We start from the raw sequence: 23,939 nt of genomic DNA, 5'->3' as shown, positions 1-23,939 counted from the left end.
GCAATTTTTGTATTGTGTCAACTTGTAGGAATTTGTGTAGCTTTTGGGGAATTTGTTAGAAAAAATAACCCCCATAAATCTGACTTATAGAAGTGAATGTGTGTGAAGCTATGCGTGAGGTGGTGGAGGGGTTTCGAGCAGTAGTTGAACGCTGACTGTTTCTTCTTTTTTTCTCTGTCCATTCTGCTGATCGAACATCATCATAATGTTTTGAGAGAAGAAACAAATGAGTGATTCGTGTTGTGGTTTTCAGGGAGGTGAGTGAATGAGAAGAATACGTGACGTGTTTGCCTGAACTACCAGCAGCAGACGGAGTCCCACTCACCTTGTTACCTGCCTCCCCACCGGCTCTAGAACTGCCTGCATCCGATAAGGGATCTAGTCCACAAAATCAAGTGTGGGGGAAAGGGGTGTGGGGACAAGAAGTTGTATTTGAGAGAGGAAGAAACAGAAAAGAGACACCGAGGGAGGGGAAAAGGTCAGGGACACGGGGGGGTTTATCGCACTGCCAGAAATAAGGAGAGTGTCTACACAAACGCTTTGGCAGACGAAACCAAGGAAACGAAGTGAAATAAACCAGCAGTCCTCTCCCTCCAACACACACATTTTTCACAAGGAATAGTTTGGAATTTAAACGATTTCCGACTTTCTCCAAGGACATTTTTTGGGCTAAGGTGAAGTCCACGCAGCAAAGCGAATTTTGGACCGTGCGTAATTTGGAGAGTTTATTGCCACTCTGCGTCAGGATGCGCGTCTGCCCGCTGCTGGTCTTCCTCTGTCTGCTGTGCGCTGTACGCGCTCAGAAGTTCTCCGCAATCACGGTATGAACAAGTCGCCGAATATTTACAATTATTTTCCGTGAGTGGAGCATGGTTTTATAGAGAGGGATATGCTTTATCATTCCACGTGTAATACTGGGAAGATCCCTCGCTCGCATATACACGATTTAACGACAGAATTGAAATTCCAAAGCAGGTCTTTTTCATTCAAGACGTCGGATTCCCCCCCCCCCTCCAATAAGCAAACACTTTTGTGCTGCAAAAAACTTATTGACAAAGATATATTTCAAGCTACCATAACACTGTTTAGATTATGTTAGGAAAATCTTCTTCCAAAGGAAAATTATTTTGTGGTTTGAATTTTTTACACCTGGCAGGATTTAAAACCTAAAGAACATCATGAAGAGACATTTATTCGAGTCATACAAACTTCATCTCTGTATGTTTGAAATTACAGAGCAAGCTGTTGCCTTGCCCGTGGGGATCAGACTGTTCTGTTTGTGCGTTTCTCTCGTAGTGCCATTAGCTGTCTGCCAGCTTGTCGGCCACTGTCCTCTTTGCTGTTGTCATTCTAGTGGCCTTTCGGAGTCTAAACTGCCAGTGTCATGCTGCACGACAGCACATGGCAATGTTTGCTGTAGCAACCTGTCCATTTTTTCATGAAATTGCAAGAGAAGGTGCATCTTGAGAAGAATTTCATGGCCACGATCAAGTTCAGGTACAGTGCCAAAGAAGGATTAATAGTGAGCGGAATGTGCTCTGTCAGAGGCTTCCCCGCTTTGATTTAGAGGTTGATGTGACAGCCACCTCCCCAGCACCATTATTTATGGTTTGGGGTAAGATGACTTTGTATTCAATTGGAAACAAATGTCCAGGAGTTGTTAACCTGTGGGTGAAAGGTTGGAGATCCTTTCTCCCTGAAAGCACTTTGCAGTTGTGGAATGCAGGAGGAATTGTTTCACCAAGCCAACGATCTTTTAAATTGATACACACATTTACTTGCACCAAATCTACAGATAAGGTGTGTGTGTGTTTTTCCACCGGCAGGTAATGGAAAGGTTACAGAGGCACAGCTGTGTTTATGCTGGGTCTACTATGCTCCCGATAGAACTGCAAGCATGAGAAATGTCTCTATTTCATTGCATGCTGCAGTGGTATCTGTGTGATACTTCTCCACTGTGGTTCATTAGACCCGCTTTATTGGAAAAGCACATGGAGCACTGGACTTTATTTTGCACAACTCTGAGTGATTAATGGCTTACTGTTTGAGTGACACAGGAGAGGTCGTTGCTAGCTTCAAGGAAATGTCTGCATGTAATATTTTGTACATATTTGAGGTTAAATAGGCAGTTAAATATATGGGATATTTGCCCGGGTTATTCATGAGCCAGAGTTTTTCCACGGTAAATGGGACTATGAAACGATGTGTGAAAGGAAGATGGCACACAGAACATTAGCTGCCTCTTTTTTTTTCCAATTTTGCTGCAAGCAATTTAATATGATATATGGGATCAGTTGCCCCTATGTTTTCGTCAGTGTGCACCTGCACAAAGAATCCATTTTTCACGATCACTTTAGCATTGATGTCCTTTCACAAAACCTCTGTTTCTTTTTAACGTCTTTCACAGCAATTAAACGCTTTTTTTCCTTTGATTGAGTTAGCAGGCTAGTTAAGGGCTGACACTTTTCTCCCTTTCCACCATGTTGGAAACTAATGATCCTTTTGCATCCACGCAGGAAACTCCCGCCAAGGCCATTTAACACATTTGCCACAGCTCTCAGTCGGGGCCCCCATTGACCCTGCAGGGCTGTGGTGTGAGGGGCCTCTCCGGGTGCTGGAAGCAGGGGCCTCCTAGCCCACAAGGCCACTATCAGCCTACAATGGGCTCTCTGCTGGAGGCTCGCCTCCTCCGTACTGCATTCAATCCCTCAATACTGCAGAGCCAGCGGGAGGTAATAGGATTTGATTTGTGTGCTGGTTGGTTTGGAAAAAAAATTTCCCCTCACACTCTACGTGTCTCGCCGTCTCTCGCCCGTCTCTTGTTCCTTTGCCAACCTCTTGTGTTCTGTGAGCAGATGCAGAAAGCATCTTCCAAGAGAGATCACACAAAGGAACCTAAAGAAACACTGAAAAGGAAAGAGAGCTAAATAAAGAGCCAAACAGAGAAAGTGAGAGCCAGCTGTCTGGAGGTAGACAAGAAAAGGATTTGAGCCATAAATGGACTTGTGCCACAATATGTGTTCTGTCTTGTATGAGTCTCCTTTTATGATGATTCAGGGTGGAAGCCTTCACTGTGTGTAGCTGAGGTGGAGGCCATCCATCAATCCCTGCCATGTTGCAGTGCAGGATGATGGTGCCAACTTGGAGAGTCTGGAATGAGACATCAGGGGAGTGTCAGGACTCTGTCTCAGCCTCAGCCATCCATCACCACTGGCCAAACACACAGAGATCTCAGTGTACACAAGAGGAAGAGGTCCTCAACACACCATTAGTCTCGAAACCTTCTTCCTCTCGCTGGCTTTCACGTCTTATTTGTTGTCCCCCTTCAGTGTTGGCCAATTGTGACTTTTGAAATAAATACTTGGATGTCTGATAGTGAATCTGGGTGGTTGATTTCATGGGTGGCTGATTTCATGGATAGCAGTGTTTTTTCATGCTGCGATCTTGGAGCTGTTTGGTGAACTTGGCGCACTGCTGTGTGCTTTATAGTGAACATTTAGCAGGATGCTGGGCTGCTCAATGACTCTGTTTGGGTTGTCAGTCTGCTGGCCGGCAGGGACCGATGCTAATAATGCTGGAGTAGTGTGAGGGTTGGGGTGACCAGCATTGGCAGTGCCGATTGTTGGCTGGTCCAAACCAGGCATGACTGAACACACACAGACAGTATCAGTATGGTTGACTGGCTTTGGAAGGTTGCGGTTTTAGCTAAAAAAAAATATAATTCTCATGTGAAGGAGTGGGGTGGGTGAGAGACAGAGTGAAGGATGCAAAGGGGTGTCAAAGCTGGTGTTTGAGGTTAGGAGGAGAGGGACGGGGATTGCGTTAGGAGACCGTCAGTTAGAGCTAAGACACTAACAAGTGGGGTAGGATGTTAGACCACCAGTTCATAATGAGAAGCAGGTATAGACATATGTAGCTGTTGAAGAAGGACAAGAGTACAACACTATATCTCAACTAGGGGTGTTACGATAGATCGAAGTAGAAATTTTCATGATATTAGAACAAAAAATGTATAACTTGTTAGTATTACATATTTGACTTTTGGGATATTTTGATTTGACCACAAGTGATAAAATGAGAATAAGTTGATCGCAAATGAGAGTTTTTTTTTTCTATTTTGAAAGTTATTCAATGACCAAAAAAAGGAACCAAAAATTGGTATGATGGCAAAATAATTTTTTTAAGTATCTACAGATGTTGCGATAATACTGTGTTATCATGAATGCAGAACACGATAATTGTAGTGAAGATGTGATATTGCGACAGCCCCAATTTCAACAATGAATATCAAAGTATAACAAGCAATTCTTCTGAGGTCAAGTGTTAAGTTGGTGGGAGGGAAATCATCCAGTCAACTCAAGTGGAATTTATTGATGACCCGGCAGCTTCTTCATGGATGAGGTATCAGTTGAAAACAGCTCACTTGAGATTTAAAAAGAAGAATCTCTTAGTTGTGCCAGGACAGATTAACTGCCAACTTTTTTTCACCCGTGGTTTTCCTAATTAACACGCCTGATGATGTAGATTTTTCAATTTAAACATTTTTACTGGCCCACACATCTAAATGAATGAATTGATTTAAAAAATAACCGGCAGATAACAGTTTTCGTCACAGTTGCTGCCTTTGCAGTTTCAACACTCACCTTCATCGTCTAGCATGGGGTATGAAGAGAAATACATTGTGTGAATAACAGAATATGAGATGCACATTAGTGCATGTGTATCAGAGGTCACTCTCTGAAGTTTTGTGCCCTCAAAGAAAAACAAACACACGTTAAAAGCCAATAAGAACGGATTCATATGAATACATTTTTTAGAAAACTTCCGTTCAGAAGATTTATCTTCCCCCCCTAAACTTTGTGGTTCCTCTTCCGATGTGTTTCAACGGGCCTCCCTGCTCAGACCCCCCCACACAGGAAGATTTATGAGCAAGGCTGACAGAGTGGGCCGTATACCCCCCCACCACCACCACCCCCATCCACCCCCCCGGGCCTAGGGCAACTCTACCGCCCCTGCCAACCCTCTCCCAGGTGCATACAGCCCTGCAGCCGTGCTTGTCTGAACGCAGGGGGGGGGGGGGCCTGCCACTGAACCTCATCTCTCACTTCATTTGTAAGATGTCAGATACTACAAATTTTATTCTTTTTTTTAAAATTTTTTTATTGGTAATTAACCCACCGTCTTCATGGAACGTCTTTCTTTTCTTCTCTTTCTGCAATTTGCCATGTTGCTTCTTTTAGTCATCCGTGAGAAACTTTTAAACTAGGGCTTTCGTTCTGTGGTTTGTGCCGCGGATGGATACGTGTGTGCGAGGGAATGCGAGAAAGTTCCCACATATTCCCGCAATAGCTGACAATGACAGATCCAGCATATGCGTGCGTTCGCTGAAAAACATTTTACAAAAGAGCCAAACTGAAAGACAAATGTCCGTGTTTATTATGTAAAAATATTTCCTTGATAAGAGGTATATTATCATCGAATATGACTGGCTTAAAAAACAGCACCTGCATTGGCCTGAGTGCGGAGTTTGTTTTTTTCCACTCTGCTCAGTTCATTATTCCAGCAAAGTGAATAAATCACACAAACTTTACGAAAATGCTCACACTGTAGCCACACAAAGCTCACTGACATCTACTTTATTTAACCACTCGTTCAGTCTTTTCATTCATTGTAGCAGTCACAGCTTGTTGTCACCCCCCCTTACCACCTCCGCCGGCCCATTGTGTGGCCTGGCGAGGGGGTTTCATGCCACGGGGGCAGATACAATGGTGGCATTGACACAGGTGATCCCATGCATTGAGCCAGAGGTCTCTGTCTTCCTTTCTCTTCTCATGACTGAGTAAAACATCTTTAGGAACGAGTCCAGGTGAATACCTGTGCAGGTGCTGGCACATAAAAAGACAAGCGGATGTGTCAGTGAAGTCCTCTCCAGGCCTTTAGACGAAGCATAGCCGCACCCTGACTTGTGCTGACATTGGACCATTGCTTTTGTGTTTTATCTGTGCTTACTAGTGTCTTTATGAACTAAAGTTGCACTTAATCTTTAACTTCTGACAGCAAGTTGTGAAACGGGAAACAATTTGTACACCTGTCTTGCCACTGACTTTTTTTTGGTGCAGACCCTTTTTATATAGTTCCGTTTCCTAATCTTCATAAATCCCTCCAAGCTCCCACCTGTAGTTGTGGAGATTAAAATGTTTTTGGTGCAGAGCTCACTGCTTCCCTGAAATGGCTCATTTAGCAAATGTTTTCTCTGCTTATCTCCTACTTTCTCACTTCTGCAGTTCCTGCGGGTGGATCAGGATAAGGAGTGCAACATGGAATGCAGCGGAGCTCCTCGCAAGCCCCTCTGCGCCTCGGACGGCAGGACTTTCACATCTCGTTGCGAGTTCAACCGAGCCAAGTGCCGCGACCCCCAGCTGGAGGTCATCCGGGGGCCATGCAAAGGTCAGGTCATGAGTCACGCTTCAGCGCCGCCTGACGTTCTCAAATGCGCCAAGGGGGTCAGATTAGAAACTTGTGGGTTAAATTCATTTCGGCATAATTGAATCTTTGAGTGCTGGGAGGACAAGTGGGGTTGACAACGTTAGAGAGGGTGAGGGGGAATTCACTGCTACCCAGATGGTTCCACGAGTTCACACCATTTGTGTGATGAAGGATGTATCATAAATCTGTGAGAATAGTATGTATTTTTTGTTTTCAGTGGAAATGGTGTGTCAGGAGTCCCAACGACTTCCTCAGTGATTTGAAATACATTCCGCTCTCTGAAGGGAAATTATCATGCAATGGCGAGAACCTTCAAATGCAATTTCCTGACAAGAATTGATGGTCTCACTTTCATCGTACAAGATGTAAAGCTTTACATATGTGACAAACAGATGACTGGGCATGAAAAGTAAAAGAAGGAGAGCCAGAGAGGTCAGGCAGCTCACAGACTCCTTCATTGTTGTAGTCCATGTTGGAAGGAGGAACCCATACACCGCGATGCTTCAGCCCCAACCCCTCTTGCCCCCACCCCACTCACCAACTCTATACTGCCAGTTCATCGCTCTGCATACTGGGGACAATGGCTCTTTCTTACCACATAACATCATTAGACCACTAATTCAGGGAATTCGAGGAAAAAGGTTTGCTTAAAAAGAACTTTCATATGATAGAAAAGCGTTGCACGGTTTTGCGCCCGTGCTGCGTTTCCATGGTAATGCCTCTTGGTGGACATCTGGATGTGGCGGACGGCGAATAGAGGATTCCAGCCAGGAAGCTGAAAAGGACGAGAGTCCGTGAAAGTTGTCTTGTATGCATCAATAGCATCGCCACCATCACCGCCTGCTTGTGGATGGAAAGAGAGAAAGACAGAAAATGAGCTGCAGAAATAAACCAGAGGGCCCATCTGGCCTAAAAAGCACAGGGATGGGATTGTGTTTAAGCATGGTGAGAGTGGCACCACATTTGTTTTCTATCACTGCGCTCAGATGATTCAAGTGTCCTGTCATTTTTTCCAGACAGCATTTTGGTAGGAGCCCCCTAGAGAAGGACGATGGTTTTGGGTTTTTCCACTGCAGCTAACTTTAGAGCTCCTCAGCTCACTGTGTTTGCTCCATCCGGAACATCTCCTCACCAATGTCAGTGACACACGCACATACATCCACCCTCCAGACTGAAAGAAACCAGTACCCGTTCCATTGCCTGTGTCTAATGGACACTGTACTGTATGCCAGCAACATGCAGCCTGCTGACCAAAGTGGGGCACGTTTTTTAACTTAGCGTGAGTCATGGCTTTAATGTAATTTGAATCTGCCTTCCAGACCAGCACTGTGTGGCAGCTAATGTGTCACCACAAGTTACCATCAAATTCATCCCAGCTCAACAATTCTTGAGAGTTTGCACAGCTGGTGCTGTTGGCCAGGTGAGCTGAGGCACCTGTGGAATGACAGGATGAGGCATGGCTCTGACTGGGAGATGTGAAAAGACTCGAGGTGCACATAGGTGAAGAGTTGCTGACCCACATTTATATCAACAAATACTTTGAGAGGACAGCTCGGGCTGAACTAAGCAGATGGTGGAGGTTTAGGAGGAGAGTGAGACAGACATTAAGGATGGGTCAGGTTTTCCTTGTGCATCAGCCCTTTTCTTGGGTGACTGGAATATTCTACAGAAGCAGAGTAAGCTGCCTCACTCAGTAATGGCTTTAGCACCAGGCTCTGTGCAGGCTTGCTGGGTTCACTCCTAATAAGGCTGGGGTTGTTGGTTCTATTCCCAGCCACACGAGTATCTGCAGCTTCCGAAATATCTTGATTTGCTTCCCACCAAACTCTCCTTCTTTCCTATCTACATTTTTCTGATTCTTCATCAGCTGCGAGTAGAGGTTCAACATCTTTCTCTGACTTTTAAGCATGTTGGTTTCATAGTTGTGGAGCATAAGAAAATAACTTAGTTGTGGGTTGAATCATGGGTCTCTTTGATGTCTAGTGATTTTGGTGATTTGTGGTGCTCCTCAGATACATCCAGATGTGTAGCAGAGAAGAAGTACACAGAGCAACAAGCCAAGAGGCTCTTCCCACAGGTCTTTGTGCCTGTGTGCAACCCTGATGGCACATACAGTGAGGTAACATAAAACATGACATGAATAATGTTTGTTTTGAATTAAAGAAAAGGGCATTTGATCCAGAAGACCACAGCCATAAACTCTTTCTTTGAGCATTTTGCTAGAATTGCCCCTTTCTCCCACTCAAATCTGAAATGTTAGTGTTTTTCCAGTTCCTTCATCTTTAAAGATGCCCTCCCTGCTTTAGCTTGAGCTGACTTTCTGTTCGTGTGCTGCTGTTGATCGCAGGTTCAGTGCCACAGCTACACTGGATACTGCTGGTGTGTCACCCCCAACGGTCGACCCATCAGCGGCTCGGCGGTGGCCAATAAAAAACCTCGATGTCAAGGTGGGCCAACTCTGAATCTTAAAATGCGACTTTTAAACAGACCATATTCATAGTTCACTGCCTTACTTATTTTGCAATAAGCTTGATATGTGTGACATTGGGGTTCAATGATTTTGTGCAGCAGCGATGATAAATCAAATTCATTACATCAAAGCAAGGCCTGGGGGGAAGGGAATGTAATCTTAACTCCTCTGGGAAAGTGGTCTGTGACTGGACTTGTGGCTGCAGGGTTTGAGGGCTGCCCGAGGACTGAGCATAGCTCAAGGCATGGGGCTGCGGTGTAAACAAGCCGAGTAGAAAATCCATGCTGCAGAGTTGAGCAAAGTTTAACTGTAAGGAATGTAAGTGTTCTTAGAGGATAGCGTTTACCATACAATCAACTAACCAGTGCCACATGTCCTGCCTGTACATCTCCTTGTGGCTGCCTGAGAGGCTGCTGCTGACATAATCGTGAAAGGGCTTAAGAAGTAGCAGTAGTTGGAGCAGCAGCAACATTTGTGCTGTAATTGCCATTGCAAATGCTGTGAATTACAAACAATTTCGAATAAAGAGAGAGAAAAGGTTTGTTGTGGCCCAGTTGTTCGTTATGTCCGGCAGCTTGGACAAACGGAGGCAAAATTGTTGCGTGCTGAAGTCATCTAATTTTGTTTTAATTTGTCACAACTGAAAATGCGTGTGTGGCAGTGATTTTTAATTCATTTTTTTAATCATTCAAGTCTCTTGCTTTTCAGGATCAAAACAAGAGAGAGTGACCACCAGAGAGCCCAGTAAAGCAGGTGAGACTTTAATTTGTGGCAAACGAAATCTCAACAGCACATTTACTCCTTGTCAATGCATGTTTTGATCAGTTGAAGTCCAGCCCTAGTCTCACAAAAAAAACTTGGATATAATGGATATGTTGTCCACATGTCCAAAAATGAAGTATGGTTGCAAATCAGGATTGAAAATGTTGGTGTTGGAGAGGGCCCACCTCACATGATCATAATGGCAATGCCAAAGTGTGTGAGTGTATAGACATTTCTGTTTTTCAAATCCTAACCCTACAAGAGTGAGAGCAAAGTAGAAAATTAAAAGAAGAGAATACATTGTGTTGGATGGTTCTCCACCCTGTAGTCTCTTGTATGAGAGGCAGCCAACATCGATTTCTTCTCCTCTTCATGAGCAACCAAATCATGTGTACGTTGAGCATCATCACCTAAGCTTAATCTTCGTGTAGGTAAAAGGAAATTAGAGTGGAAACATATTTACGGTTCTTTCTTTCAGTCTTTATGTGAAACTGCAATGTTTTTTGCGGTGTGCCCCAACAATTATATGTTCTACCATGAGATAGGCTTGAAACCTAAAATTGCTAGTGTAGTGGCATGATTATATTTGACAATAAACATCTGTAGGCTCATACCAAAATCAAATTTTGACCACTGCACACTGTTATGAATGCTGCTATGCAGCCAATAGAAAGGAGCCAGCCAAAGAACTCAAAGTGGAAGGACACTTTTCGGAATTGTGATCATTTGACCAAAAAAAGCAAATGAGTAGTTTTTTTCCTCCCATACTACAAATCACAATGGATCCAGCCTGCCAGAGTAGACTTGGTTTTGCAAGAGTAATGCATGTTTGCTTTCATGTTTGCCCACGTGCATTATGTGCATCTGTCAAAGCCTCCATGTATATCAGTGTGTATATGAATGCTTTTGTGTCTGTCTGTTTGCCTGCATCTGTGTCAGCGTCATGCCAGATGGGTCACCTGTCAAGGCTTGCCTCTGTAATATTTTGTCAATTCAAGGAAGTGTGTGAGCAGCCTGAAGGCTGATATAAAAGCAGTCTGTTCGTCAGTAACAAGTTAAAGGACAGTGTCTGTGGTAAGCATTGCTGCTCGCAGCAGCAGTGCCTATAAATGCTCGTTGTCTTTACCAGGCTGTCTGGCCACGATGGAATATTGACTCATAAATTGATCTTGTCTAACATTATCTTCCTCAATCTTTGTTCTTTTTCAGCAACAGTGTCATAAAATACAAAGAAATGTCCACACTTTATCTTCCAGTCTGTCTCTCATCAAACATCTGCCCTCTTCCAGAGTTAGAACCACTAAGATTCCATCTGACTCCACTCCAAAAATTGTATATCTTGCTCGATTTGTTTAACTGATGTGATTTGAAAGCTCACAAAGAGTGTAATTTGGGTTTATTCAGATTGATTCCTTATGTGATTGTGCATGTGTGTTTGTGTTTGCATGAGAGAGAGAAAGTGCACATACATCCTCTCGTGTTTGTCACATGGGTTATTCCTGTCAGTGTGACATTTAGGTCTGCTCCTCTCTTTCTGTAAACAGTCGTGGCTATACTGTCTGTCTGAGCTCGGCCAAGTCATTACACATACATCAAGTGGGAATACAAAATTTGAGAGAGGAGGAGAAGTGGTGGGAGAGGGAGAAAGGGAGGGGGAGGAGAGGTGAAGGGGTGGGTTGCGGTTCAATCTGAGCTGGTTGGATAAACAGGGTGGTGAAAAGCAGAATAAACTGTAGGTTTGTGGTGTGCCAGCACTGAAAATAGCAGGGATTGCATCAATATTTTGGATCGACTGAAGCCCATCAGTACCTAAGTATTCCACTGAGCCTTTCCTGCACTTCTTTTTAACACTTTTAGGCAGTTAAACACCAAACGCATTTTCTGTAAATACATTTCAGTTGCTTCACTTGACAAATTCGTTCACATTCTGGAATTATGTGCAGCTGACGACTGACAAACAGCAGTAAAACTAATGCCGTATGACCACAAATAGCACGCGGGTTTCCTGGCAGATGCTGAAAGAGGTGTTACAGTCATGTAAAAGGCCACAAAGTAAAGATAGGTCATTAGTGGTTTATCATAAATCCAAATCATAAATGCACTTTTTGAAATGGCATTTCCATCCTTGCATTGAGCAGAGTAATAACATGTCTCCCCCAGTCAGTCACGCTGACTGTATGCATTGTAATCCACCAAACAAGCATGAGAAAATGAATGGCTGGCAAAGCAAACTTGCATTTAATGTAAACTCTTGATTTTCAATGGAAATCCATTGGTAAAGAAAGTTTCACGTTAAATCGCTGTTTGTGGAGCCACTCATCAGAAAGTAACGAAGCTGTACTGTGAGCAGATGGAGTGACCCAGCCAGAGGTTAACCACACCTACTGCCGTGGTTTTACCCTGAGCGGTTAACTACCTCCTTCCCTGTCTCTCTCCTACCACATATTAAACAAACAGAAACCATACAAACATACTCAAATCTCACACTGTTAATTGGTCCATCTCACTTTTACACAGCTGTCATAGCCCAATGAACGGATGGAGAGAAAACGTCAAGAACGACTGGTCCTACCTCTTTCCTAATTTATGATAACAGACCTCAGTCTACCCTCTTTAGCATAAAAACCTCCCCTTGCATGAAGTGAAACCACAGGATTATGTGACCACTACCTCTGTTTTTTCTCTTCTCCCTCCTCAGTCTTTCCAAGTCACCTCTTTACAGCACAACCTCTTTTTATCATTTTTCTCTCCTCTCCTTCTGCCTCCATCCTTCTTGACCGGGCAATGTGCAAAATCTCACACAGTTTAGTGATGACCTCTAATCTAGCTAACTCTTGTAATTGTAGTCTCCTTGCAAATATTCTCCATTCTAAATGCAGATGAGACTGGCCTAGTGGTGGATTCACAGACTGCAACAGATGACGACGGTGAGTATTCATTCATCAGACTGTGAGTAGAAAAAAATGTTTGATTCTGGGCCTGTGTTTCCTGAAATGCTTCAGGGGGAAGGAGTCTTGATACAATGCAGTTACAGCAAGACAACTTAAAAAAAAAAGAAGAAAAAAGCAAACGGTGGAAATTGTAAAAAATTCATCTGAGGTCTCACAAAGGGTGGATGGTATAAAATGCTAATAAAGTTGTTTGACAGCCACTAAGTCACTATTAATTACTGGCCATCATACAGTATCATGACACCTAGCATTAAAGTAGCACTAGGAGTATTTTTATATGTATTGTATTGCTATGTTCATATCCATAAATCTCCAAATAGCAGTGAAAATGGTGATATAATATTACAGAAACAAGGGTAATCCATTACTGGAATCAAAAAGCTGTTACATTTTATCACAGTCATCATTTTACAATATTTTGATTGCACATCAGCTTGATCTTTTGATAGATTGTAGTCTATGTACACTTTGTCACTTTGTTTTATGTCTCCGGTGACAGCTGTCATAAGCAATTTACTTTCCACATCCACCCCAGCAGTTTTAGATAGCATAACCTTGATGTGTGACTGTGAGTTTTGGAACTTCCTGGTTTGGCTCAGATTGCATACGTGTGTGTTTTGGCTTGACGCTAATAAAGCTGTCTTTGTGATTTGTTTCAGTCACCCCTTCCCGGTACCCCAGTCTGTGGACAGAGCAGGTTCGCAGCCGTCAGAACAATAGAACCAGAGCACCATGTGAGTTTCCAAGACCGCTCTTTCTTTAACGATGGCGATCGGGTGTTCGCAAACCTCAACTGAAAGCACACTCTCTGTTCTTCTTGCTCGTGTGAGCAATCGTGGTTTGGGGCTGTTCCTGTCTTTTAAGGACAGATGGTGGGTTGTGAAACCAATACATCTTGGTGTTGGAGTGCGCTAGGCTTTGAGGATCTGTTTCTCTGTGGTTCCTTGCATTGCATATCTGTAATTATCAGCACATGGCACAAACACAGAAACTTCCATTCTTCTCTTTTTCTTCCCTTGACACACGTGCATGTTTATCTTTGTATCAGTTAACTTCTTTGCTCTTGGGGAATTTTGTTGCTTTGTGTATTTTAGGCTGGGATGAGAACCCTCAGTGCGGGTGTGTGTGTGTGTGTTTGTATGTGAATCTCATTATCATAATTTACAACCAATAAAAAGCCTGAGAAATGCAGCATTGATGGTTTTGATTACCATATGTTCTTTGGGGTATTGGGGTGAACAGGAAAAAACTCCCGCCCAAACAAAGAGAACCCATACGGAGGAAGTGGAGCGAAGAAAGTCGGTTTAGAAAGCGGGCAGGCATTTCATTTGGTCTCTTTTGTGTGGGTAAAGACCTCTAATGAAAATAAACAAAGAGAAAAAAGAAATATCCATAATCCTGCATGAGCTTCCGAGCCCTGAGGCGAGCGCTTCAGAGAGGGAAGGCTTGCCAATGAAAGCCTTCATAGCCAGAAGAGCCCCTCTTCCATTCCTTAGTTTAATGCTCTTATCTCAGTTGGAGAGCAGCACGGCTGAGAGGGAGGGTGCTGCACTGAAAAAAAGTCTGATTAGATCCTGCTGAGGCTCTGCAGAGTCCCATCTCTCCCATCAAGATCACTGCATTCTCTGTATGTATCGATAAAGAGCCAGAATCATGAAAAATTGTATTCTTCCTGGGAATTTTGAACATGTAAACATTTCATTTCTGGATACTTAACTGTATCTTGCAGTATTGTGTGTCAGTGTGGGGGTTTGCGAAACTGAAGGGTAACTGACCACTGCTCTGCCTTTGTCATGTCTGTTTCTTTCTCTGTCACACACATCCACAAAGGGCAGTGGAGTGTCCAAATATTTACGTAACTGGGAGCTTAGGGAGCTGTACTTAGTCATTAGCCTGTTAATGTCCGTAAACAGTGCCATGGGGGGCTGATATAGCAGTCTACACACACTGTCGCCAAGCACTCATCCTCCACCCCTTTGTCTTTCACCTCTTCCTCAGGGATTTGCAGCAAGTGTAACATAATGAGGGTGATGAGAGTGCAGCTGCTTGTATTTTGGTTTTGAATACAAATCTTTTCCGTCTCATTGAATGTTGTATAAATCCAAATATGTTCGCCAGATCTGATTAGGAGTGACTCCAAACTCAACTTTAAACACAGCCCTTTGTTTGCATCGAGTGCGCAAAGCATTCAACTGAGACCACCAGAGTGAATGTCGACTTGATGGGCAAATTTCTTAACTGATGCATAACCCCATATCCCTCTTTCCAGCCTCGTCTTGTGACCAGGAGCGGCAATCTGCCCTGGATGAGGCAAGGCAGCCGAAGAATGATGCCGTTTTTGTACCGGACTGTGCCATGGGAGGACTCTACAAACCAGTCCAATGTCACCCCTCCACTGGCTACTGCTGGTGTGTGCTAGTGGATACCGGAAGACCCATACCGGGGACTTCAACCAGGTGAGCATCAATTAACCGCTTTATCTATGGCAATTAGTCACACAATCCCCATAGATTCTTGCAATTGATTGTTCTGCTCTGCGAGACTAACACTGAAAAGTTGTCACACAAAGCAGGTGAGTAATAGTCCTTCAAATTTCGAGAAAATTAAGATGAAACTGCCACAGATTTACCAACTGTCACTGGATTAAAATGAGTTTGACACATCTGATGGCAACGAGCTATTCGGCGCTCTGGAAAGCAGCAGGTCAGAGGCCAGTCAGGCTGGCAGATTGGGGCACTGGTACACTCTTATTGAGCAACATTGCAGAGTATCATATCAACAAGGGTCCGGGCAGGGTGCCAGGCAGCACATTAGCACACATAAGGAAGTGTGGATTTCCCTTCTTGTCTCAAGCCAAATTTTGGCCCAGTCCCACAGCAGCAATCGGGACCGATGTGAAAGCTTCCCTGTGTCCCCTACTCCTCATCTCTCTCTTTCTCACCATCCCTCCCCGTTCTCTCCTCATACTAGCTTCAGATCCTTCCCCTCTTTTTGGATGTGTTTCACAGCCCCTGGTTTGCCACAAAACAATTATTTAATTCCCGAAGATTTGACTGTAAGGGGATACTGGAAAACATAGGATTCCTCTGACTTTACCAGGACAGTTTGAGTGTTCCCTTTCACCCATTTTACATGTGATTATTTACATTTTTTATGTGGTTTAATTACTGTCACAGGTATGAACAACCAAAATGCGATGGCAATGCCAGGGCCCATCCAACTAAACCAAAGGACCATTATAGAAGCAGATATCTCCAAGGTAGGTGTCCCAAAAAGTGGTCTCTGTTTTTCTTCCTTGTTCAGTGCACATGGTGAAGTTCTTCAGCAATTGGCCTCCAACTGCTGCCACGCTTCCAAGGTTGTGATAACATTGAGCATGTGTGCATCTGTTTTTGTGTGTGTGTAGACATCATTAGCACTGATGGTCGAGGAAATGCTTGATAAAAAGTTGAGGATTGCCAGATACTGCCCTTCACTGGTCAATAAGCAAGGAGACAGAGACAGATTGGGGGAGGATTAATCTTCAACTGACACTGGAGATGAAGGATAGTGGAATGAAAGCACAGAGGAGAAACAGCAGGGAGGTGGAGTGAAGATACTAGATAATAGGATGCCAGAGACAGGTGGTGATACTAAGACTGATTGCAGTGTAGATAACTGAATTGAGGGCAGAAGATCAGTTTGGGGGTGGAAATCATGGAGTGAGCTTAGTTACAGGTGAGACTCTGTTAAGAGGGTATTCACGGGTTAGAATTTGACCCCTCAAATCCAAACATTACAAACTGAAGGTGCTAGGACAGATTAGATTATCCTGCATCGTCACGTTAAAGGCAGCTTTTGAGAAATAATAAAGCAATAGAGTATTTGATCTGGTATAAAAAGCTGCTTTAACAGAGTTCAAACTTCACAGAAAACAACCGAATCACCCATTTCAGCAAATGCCCATAAAACAACTGTATGCCAATTTAAGTGACAAAAAGTGTAAGGTCAAGGTGGTTCGATGGATCATGAATTCATTAGACTCAATGTCCACCATTAAACCTTGACTTTGGTTAATTTAACAAAAACCAACTGCTATACTGTTATACCAGCATGTGGTGTCAGATGTTAAAGCGCTCAACTGTCATTTTTTAAGGCCAACGAAGATGTTCAGTCATAGCAATGAGGTTATTTCAAAACTGGGAAATATAGTGTTTACTCGTTTACTTGCATAAAATGTGCAAAACTAAGGGTTTGTGATATAAACATTTTGAAAAATTTAAAATGGAAAGGAAGGCTAGAAAAGGCTGTACAGACAATACTAAATACAGTAAGACCGTAGATATCACAGCATACTCTTTGCTTACCATACCTGAACCCTGTTCTAAACATTCAAAAGCTAAATACTTGTCTTTGCTTGTAAAATATAAAGTGATTGACATATTAGAATCAAGATCAGCTAAGTCCTAGAAGAAGTGACACAATAGAGCTCCAACATCTTCCCTGCTTCTCGCCCTAATTAAAAGGATTTTTAAGCCTATATGTTCCAAATTCTTGATTTGAGCTGCCTCCAGTTTCACATTTCATCCACTTTTCTCTTCATTGCCTTGGTCTGACCTAGCTTTACAATGCGGTGCATGCAGTGTATTCACCTTTGTTTTTAATCCCATAAATGTATGACTTTTTGTGTTTGTAAAACCAAAGGTAGGTGAATCAGAGTAGCTGCTGCCTACAACCAAATCGCCATTTAAACCTGAATGTTTCTTGGCAAATTTGCTGTTTTTTTGGTGGTTTGGTAAACATGTTAATAATTCAGTAACCTATGAACAGACCTGCCACTGTTCTTGTCCCATCCGCGACTGTTTATTTAACAGTGTGCCAGGACAGAGCTGTGCTCTCTGCGCGCAGGTGCTGCATTCAGCAGCAGAACAGCACTCTGTCTCTGCTCAGGCATCAGGGGCTCTGTTGCTCTTTATGGAGAACAAACGGACATACAGTCGCAGGTAAATGCTCGTAAAACAAACAAATGTCTCTCATCTGTGCTCTCCACTGACATAGGTGGAAATGGAAAAAAAACATATTTCTGTTTTGAGAGTGAAAGAGCTAAACACCTCCAGAGTGAAGTGAGAGAACAACAAAAATACAATATATTTATGTAGTCATACAGTCAAAGTACACAAACGCACACATACATGAACTTCATCCTAAAGCAGCACCATCTCAGCCAAATTTCCAACAATAAAATAAGCCTCAATTTTGAAAAAATGCATTGCATTTTGTTTTCTTCATGAGCAATTGTGTCAGCGACTGTAAACCCTGTCACAGTACAAACCAACCCTGGATCATTATAAATGCTGCCTTCACGTTGCTGCAGCCCATTTACAGTTGAAGCACTGGTGTTGAGAGGTTTATGAGGCGAGATGCGAGAGTGGAGCAACTTGCCATGGAAGGGGTAGGAAAAGAAAGCTGAGAAGTTGGCTTGCTCTCTCCTCAGAGCAGGAGCCTGGGGTAGCATTGAGGCAGGCGTTTGGAGCGGCGGCTTTGAGTGCTGACAGGACTGTGCCCCATGTGGCTCCATCGAAAAACACTGCTTCTTATTGACAGTAACACACAGGTACACTCATGCAAACATGCACTTACTGGCCAACTTTTCACAGACGTGCGAAGCCTGTGAGTAGTTCTGCTCTTAGTTTTTCATTTAAGGCTTTCTCAACTTGATTCCATCCTGCATCTGTCAAACTTTGGTATTACATGATTATATTCATTATGGGACGTGACAGCAGGCATTTGCTACTGCAGCCTTGAACAAAATGGAAAATGGCCAAACTCAATTTCCCAAGAATGACAGCAGGCACATTTGTGTCCTGCCCCGCAGTTAAACAGTGTCCAGACAGACAGAGGTCGATTTGTCCCTCCCCCACAAGAAAAACCACCAAGAAGGGACTGAAGCATTACCTGATGGCTTCCTATTTGAATGAACTGCAGACACGCTCAGATTCTTGCGGCATTACGGAGTGGACGGGTGCTCTCCATGAAAAACACTAAGCCTCAAACAAGTCCAACAGCATCCCACAAATCTCTTTTCAGTAAGAAGAAAGATAAAAACACTTTTCCTTCTGTGGGTGAATTTGTGTGGCTGTCTAGACTAATTCACCACAAGAGCCTCTGCAAGGCACCAGTTTGGCTATTAACAGGTGGGTCGGATATTTTACTGGGCTCGGGATACGGAGGCCCTACTAAAACTTAAGTGCAAGTCTGTTCCGCATGTGACAGTGGAAGAGTTTGAACATGTGAATGTTTGAACCATCGGCACAGCGCTGGCTGCTAAAACTCTGAAAGGTTGAGTGGAGGCTGGGTGTTTACACCGATGCTGGTCGCCACCTGTTAGAGAGGTGCAAAGCATGCTATTATCTCCGGCACAGGAGAATCTGGCCCCGCAGGCTTAGGCTATAAAAAGAGCAGCAACCACTGGAGAATTTCTTCTTCTCCACATGCACAGCAGCACAGGGAAGAGAGTCTGTGAGAAAGCAGAGAAGACTGGAATCCAGGAATCTCTCAGGTCTCCATAGCCTTCAGCTCTTTTAAAGCAACACTGGTTCACTCACTCTTAAAACTATATAGCCTAACAGACAATTACAGTCATTAGGGTCATTCCACCACTTTTGTCCTTTCTTTTAGGATTTTCCTGTCATTCCACATGTAATAAAGCCTCACTGTTGGTTTTTAATAGGTTTTCGCAAATGAATTTTACTTCATAGGTTTACTGACCACTTAAATCACTCTGATGTGTAAGTCATTTCCATTAGCAACCCCACCACAAAATGAACGTCAGGTTTTGAGATGTGTGTGGACGCAAACCTTTCAATGAAATCAAGTACCACTACCTTTGTCTGTCAGAGCAGTATTTAGTCCGCTTGTTGTGTTGGGGAGTCTCAGATGCTCTTAGTACTCTCTTGTCCGTACACTCAGTATTCAGCAACAAATTCATTGCCTACAGCTGTCAAACCACTCGGGGCCTCCAGGATGATTGGCAGGTATCTGCTTCCTCCTTCAGATGAGGGAGGTCTGATACTTTATGAGAGCGAGTAAAAGTCGACTAGTCTTGGTTTTTATTCTCTCCTCTGCTGTTTTTATGTGCCTTTCATGTTAAAACGACGCTGACGTTTACGTGGCTTCACTCCCCAAACATTTATTAGGCCACCTATCACGGCCGTATTCTTCTTCTTAGCAGGGCATTTGACCATGTTAGCCGGTTTTGTATACATGTCACACACTCATGTATGTGTGGTTCATTTTCCAGGCTGTGATGGGGCAAAGAAAACAGAGTTCCTGACAAGTGTTCTTGACGCGCTGTCGACAGACATGGTGCATGCTGTCACAGATCCAGCATCTGCCGGAAGGTATGACATTTGGAAGTGTTCATCTCATGATTTATTATGCATATCAGTGGGGTCAGTCATTCACCATAAAGGCACAAATGCATTCTACTCTACTATTGTGGATGATATAAAATGAGATAGTCTTTGTCCTCCAAAAGAAGTTACTGGACTCCAGTGTGTTATTTCATATGGAAGTGAAAATCTTTTGATAAAATGATGAATTGATTCGTGACCTTTAGGATGGCTGAGCCCGACCCCAGTCACACCCTGGAGGAGAGGGTTGTCCACTGGTATTTCAGTCAGCTGGACAAAAATGGCAGCGGGGACATCGGAAAGAAGGAGCTTAAGCCTTTCAAACGCTTCCTGCGCAAGAAGTCCAAGCCAAAGAAGTGTGTTAAAAAATTTGTGGAGTACTGCGACATCAGCAACGACAAGGCGCTGTCCCTGCAGGAGCTGATGGGCTGCCTGGGGGTGACTAAGGAAGAGCGTAAGTTAAAAAGTGCAACCTAGTTTAGAATACAACTGTACTTCTGTATGTCAAATCACTTTCAATTATCAAAGTGTATCAATAGTGTGCGATAGTTGATAGAATCTGATTTAGTCCTAACCATGATGTTTTTTTTTACCTTAACCGAGTGGTTTTGATTTCTAATGTTAAGGAAGCAATGTTATTGCCTAATCCCAACCCTAAAGAGACAATATGTTATTGTTGTTATTTTGATGTTTAACCAAGGCAAGTAGCAAAATGGTGTCCACTAAGGTAATAGCATTGTAAAAGAATGTATCTGGCTCTAACCACAAATAATTTCTAAACCTAACCAAGTGATTTTATTGCCTAAACCTAATCAGGAAGTGACAATGTTTCTTCGTGCCTTGTTAATGACTGAACTGGACATACCATTGTTAAAAGCCATGAGTTGAAATCGTTGCACGTAATGACATCATCCAACACCCTATTTTCCTCAGAGGTATTTGTGGTTTCTTAATATAAACACTTTAGAAGGATTTCTGCACTAACAGCAGACATATTATGCCGTTTTTTCACATCTGACACAATTTCCTTAGGTCGTAATGAAATGTCCGTGATATGCCTTGGTCAAAATAACAGAGAAGGAAAATACAACTAGTGCTTTTTCATCCATTAATTTACACCTTAATTCAAACGAATCATTTAGGGTGTGGAGTGACCCACTCATCTCCTCTCCGCCCCTCTCTTCCTCAGGGTCTGTCTCTTTTGCCATTTGTAGTAGTTCATAACCCTTAAAGGATGTTGTTGTGGTATTCGAGAGCATACAGTAAATAGCCTGAAAGCTCAGACCATACACACCAAACTGATAGAAAAATACTTGACTGGCAATTCTATTCTCAATTGCTTATATTTGTCTCGTCCGGAGATGGATCATTGACAACTGGTAGGCTTCAGTCTTGTTGTGACTCATGTGTGAAACAGCTTTGGTAGTTAAAATTGCTCCATAGAACGTAACGGCCGCTGGCTGGTTAATAACACCATTGAGAACACACATTGTAATTCCTGTGTCACATATTGGCTCCACAAACTGTAGACTTCTCTCTCGCTCCATTGCTCTATATTTTTATAAGATTTTTAAAGGCTAACATTAAGAATTGCTGCTTAAATCTGCAAAATGTCGCCATTGTTTGATTTTGAAACAACAGATACAATTCGGATTTCCTTGCAGGAATATAGAGCACTGAAGAATGTACTGGTGGGGCATGATTAGCTTGAACTAATGATGAGATTTGATGTTGAAAACAAAGCAAAAACCAAGATCAAAAAAGTTTCAGCCTCCCACCTATAGCACCTTGTATCTTCCACAAGGTTACAGTGAATGCAGCATCATCTGAACTTGAAGCTATGCAGAGATTAAAAAAAAAAGAAAAAAGAAAAGGGGCTGCATAGCCTTGTAGAGTGAAGTGTAACTTCACCCTTCAATTCTTAACTGCTCGCCAAATTACATATTTTCAGACATATTGGGCCCAAAACACAACTCAGACACCCAGATATATGGTCATAAGAACAGGAAAGGGTTGTTCTCTTTATGAACAAGCAACCAATTTGGTTGTTTTGATTAGAGGACCTCTTTTAGCAGTCATTGCCAGTAAAGTTAAACACAGTCCAAATTTTTCACCTAACAAGCTTGGACAGAATCCTTCATGTTGTAAACAGTCTTTATAGAATCAGTCAGCATTGGATTAACATGACATCAAGTACATGAATATTAAACAAATAGTAACGTCCAATTTGAATGTTTTTCAGTTTTATACAAGTAGCTGGAATGACTGATTTAAAATCAGTCTGTCAAATTACAATACAATTCCCTCCAGTCTGGCTAAAAATGGTCTACATCTGTTTGAAATCAAGGATACACTGTTTGGAAAATAATTAGTAAGTACAATGACAAATGTTTCAGCAATGGAGAAATTGTACCAACTGAAGGATTCGTTTATTATCAGCCTTTTTGAAGGCACATTAGCGACTGGAATCTGAGTTCTGTTTCAGGTTGTTAACATCACTTTTTGTCTTGCAGCAGCTAGACCAGGGGATGGTGTACCTTCCAGTAAACTAGTAAGTAAAGCACACCTCCCATCAGTGGGTAATACGGCTGCACAAAACATTGGTGGCATGTCTTTTCTAATTGCAACATTTCATCTCTTGCGTTTATCAAAAACTTGTCTAACCGTAACGATGCCATTTTTATTTTTTTCTCTTCAGAATCCACCGAAGAAGCAAGGCTAAACCAACAACAGGGATTTCCCCTCTCGCACAGAGAATCCGCCCTCACCAATCGGCAATAATGGAAACCATAGTATTTGCACTTTGTACTTTAGAAAAAAAAAAAGATGTAAATTCACTTTGTAGAAATAAGGTATTTAAACAGACTGCTGAATCTGTGAATGATGTAGTTAGCTTTTTATGTCCTGACAAACAAAAAAAAATTAACACATACAATGTATGTGTCCTTTGCGTGTCTAAAAAGTGTACTTTTCAAAGTTGTACAAGTTTTCATGTTTGATGCTACATTTAGTGCCCCTTGCCGCAGTTTAGTTTTCTCCCCATGTTGATGATATTAAGGCAGATATATGTATAGTTTGCTGCACAGCTACAATAACTTAGACTATACCATCTTTTATGTACTGACCTATTGGATCCTTTTTTGTGTTTTGTAAAAGCAGTTTGCAAGAATGTATTAAACATACAGTACATCATAAAAATGTCCTGTGTTCACATACAGTATATTCCTCTTTATTAGAAATAAAGAACTCTTTTATACATGTTTTTCTCTTGCCTAATGTGTCAAAGAAGGAAGAGTAGGTCGTCAAATTCCGTTGTTTATCTCCTATTAGTCTTTTGTAATTTAACTTGTTATATAAATCTTGTAATGTCTTCGTCGTTTGTGTTTTCTTGCTGTTCCTTCAATAAAACAACTTGTTGACACATCCTGTCAGAGCCAAGTATTAGTCATACATAGCAGAGGTCGTGTTTCATCCCATTTCAAGACAGTTTGCCAATTCCCCCGAGGCAGTAATTTTGAATTGGAAAAAACGGATGGCACTTATTTCTGATCTCGTCAGAGATTTCTCTCATGTACTAAAGACATTTAGATCGACCAATTTATGCAATGTGTTGCCCGGGTGCTCATTAAAGGGGTGTTATGTGAGCCCGTGCATGTGAGTATGAACAAGTGTATTTGCATAAGGTATACTTACATGTATATGGTAGATGTAAACTTGAAAAGTCTGCAAGGTCTGAATAGATTCTTTGTTGAGGAACAACACGCAGCTCAGACTAGCCATGACACATCACACTACTGTACATTGTTCCTGCCTGATTATGCTGGGGCTGCTAAGTGGTAAGCCATGGCTTTTCACACGTATAGTCCTCTATAGGGTTGA

At 42.6% G+C, this 23,939-nt stretch overlaps 1 protein-coding gene across 1 annotated transcript; it reads left to right on the top strand.

Moving 5' to 3' along the window:
- Nucleotides 1–476: 476 nt before the first annotated feature.
- smoc2 (SPARC related modular calcium binding 2) lies at nucleotides 477–23,484 on the top strand. The gene is made up of 13 exons (XM_075483738.1): nucleotides 477–821; nucleotides 6,285–6,447; nucleotides 8,499–8,605; nucleotides 8,834–8,933; nucleotides 9,665–9,709; nucleotides 12,598–12,645; nucleotides 13,329–13,403; nucleotides 14,939–15,125; nucleotides 15,846–15,928; nucleotides 19,949–20,048; nucleotides 20,267–20,514; nucleotides 22,574–22,611; nucleotides 22,759–23,484. Exons 1-13 carry the CDS (start codon nucleotides 747–749, stop codon nucleotides 22,780–22,782), a joined length of 1,293 nt encoding a protein of 430 aa, XP_075339853.1. The 5' UTR covers nucleotides 477–746; the 3' UTR covers nucleotides 22,783–23,484.
- The last annotated feature ends 455 nt before the right edge of the window (nucleotides 23,485–23,939 follow it).

The sequence above is a fragment of the Odontesthes bonariensis genome, chromosome 2 (genome assembly GCF_027942865.1).
Source record: "Odontesthes bonariensis isolate fOdoBon6 chromosome 2, fOdoBon6.hap1, whole genome shotgun sequence".
In the NCBI taxonomy this organism is placed as follows: domain Eukaryota; kingdom Metazoa; phylum Chordata; class Actinopteri; order Atheriniformes; family Atherinopsidae; genus Odontesthes; species Odontesthes bonariensis.
This window is presented reverse-complemented; position numbering and strand designations above follow the sequence as displayed.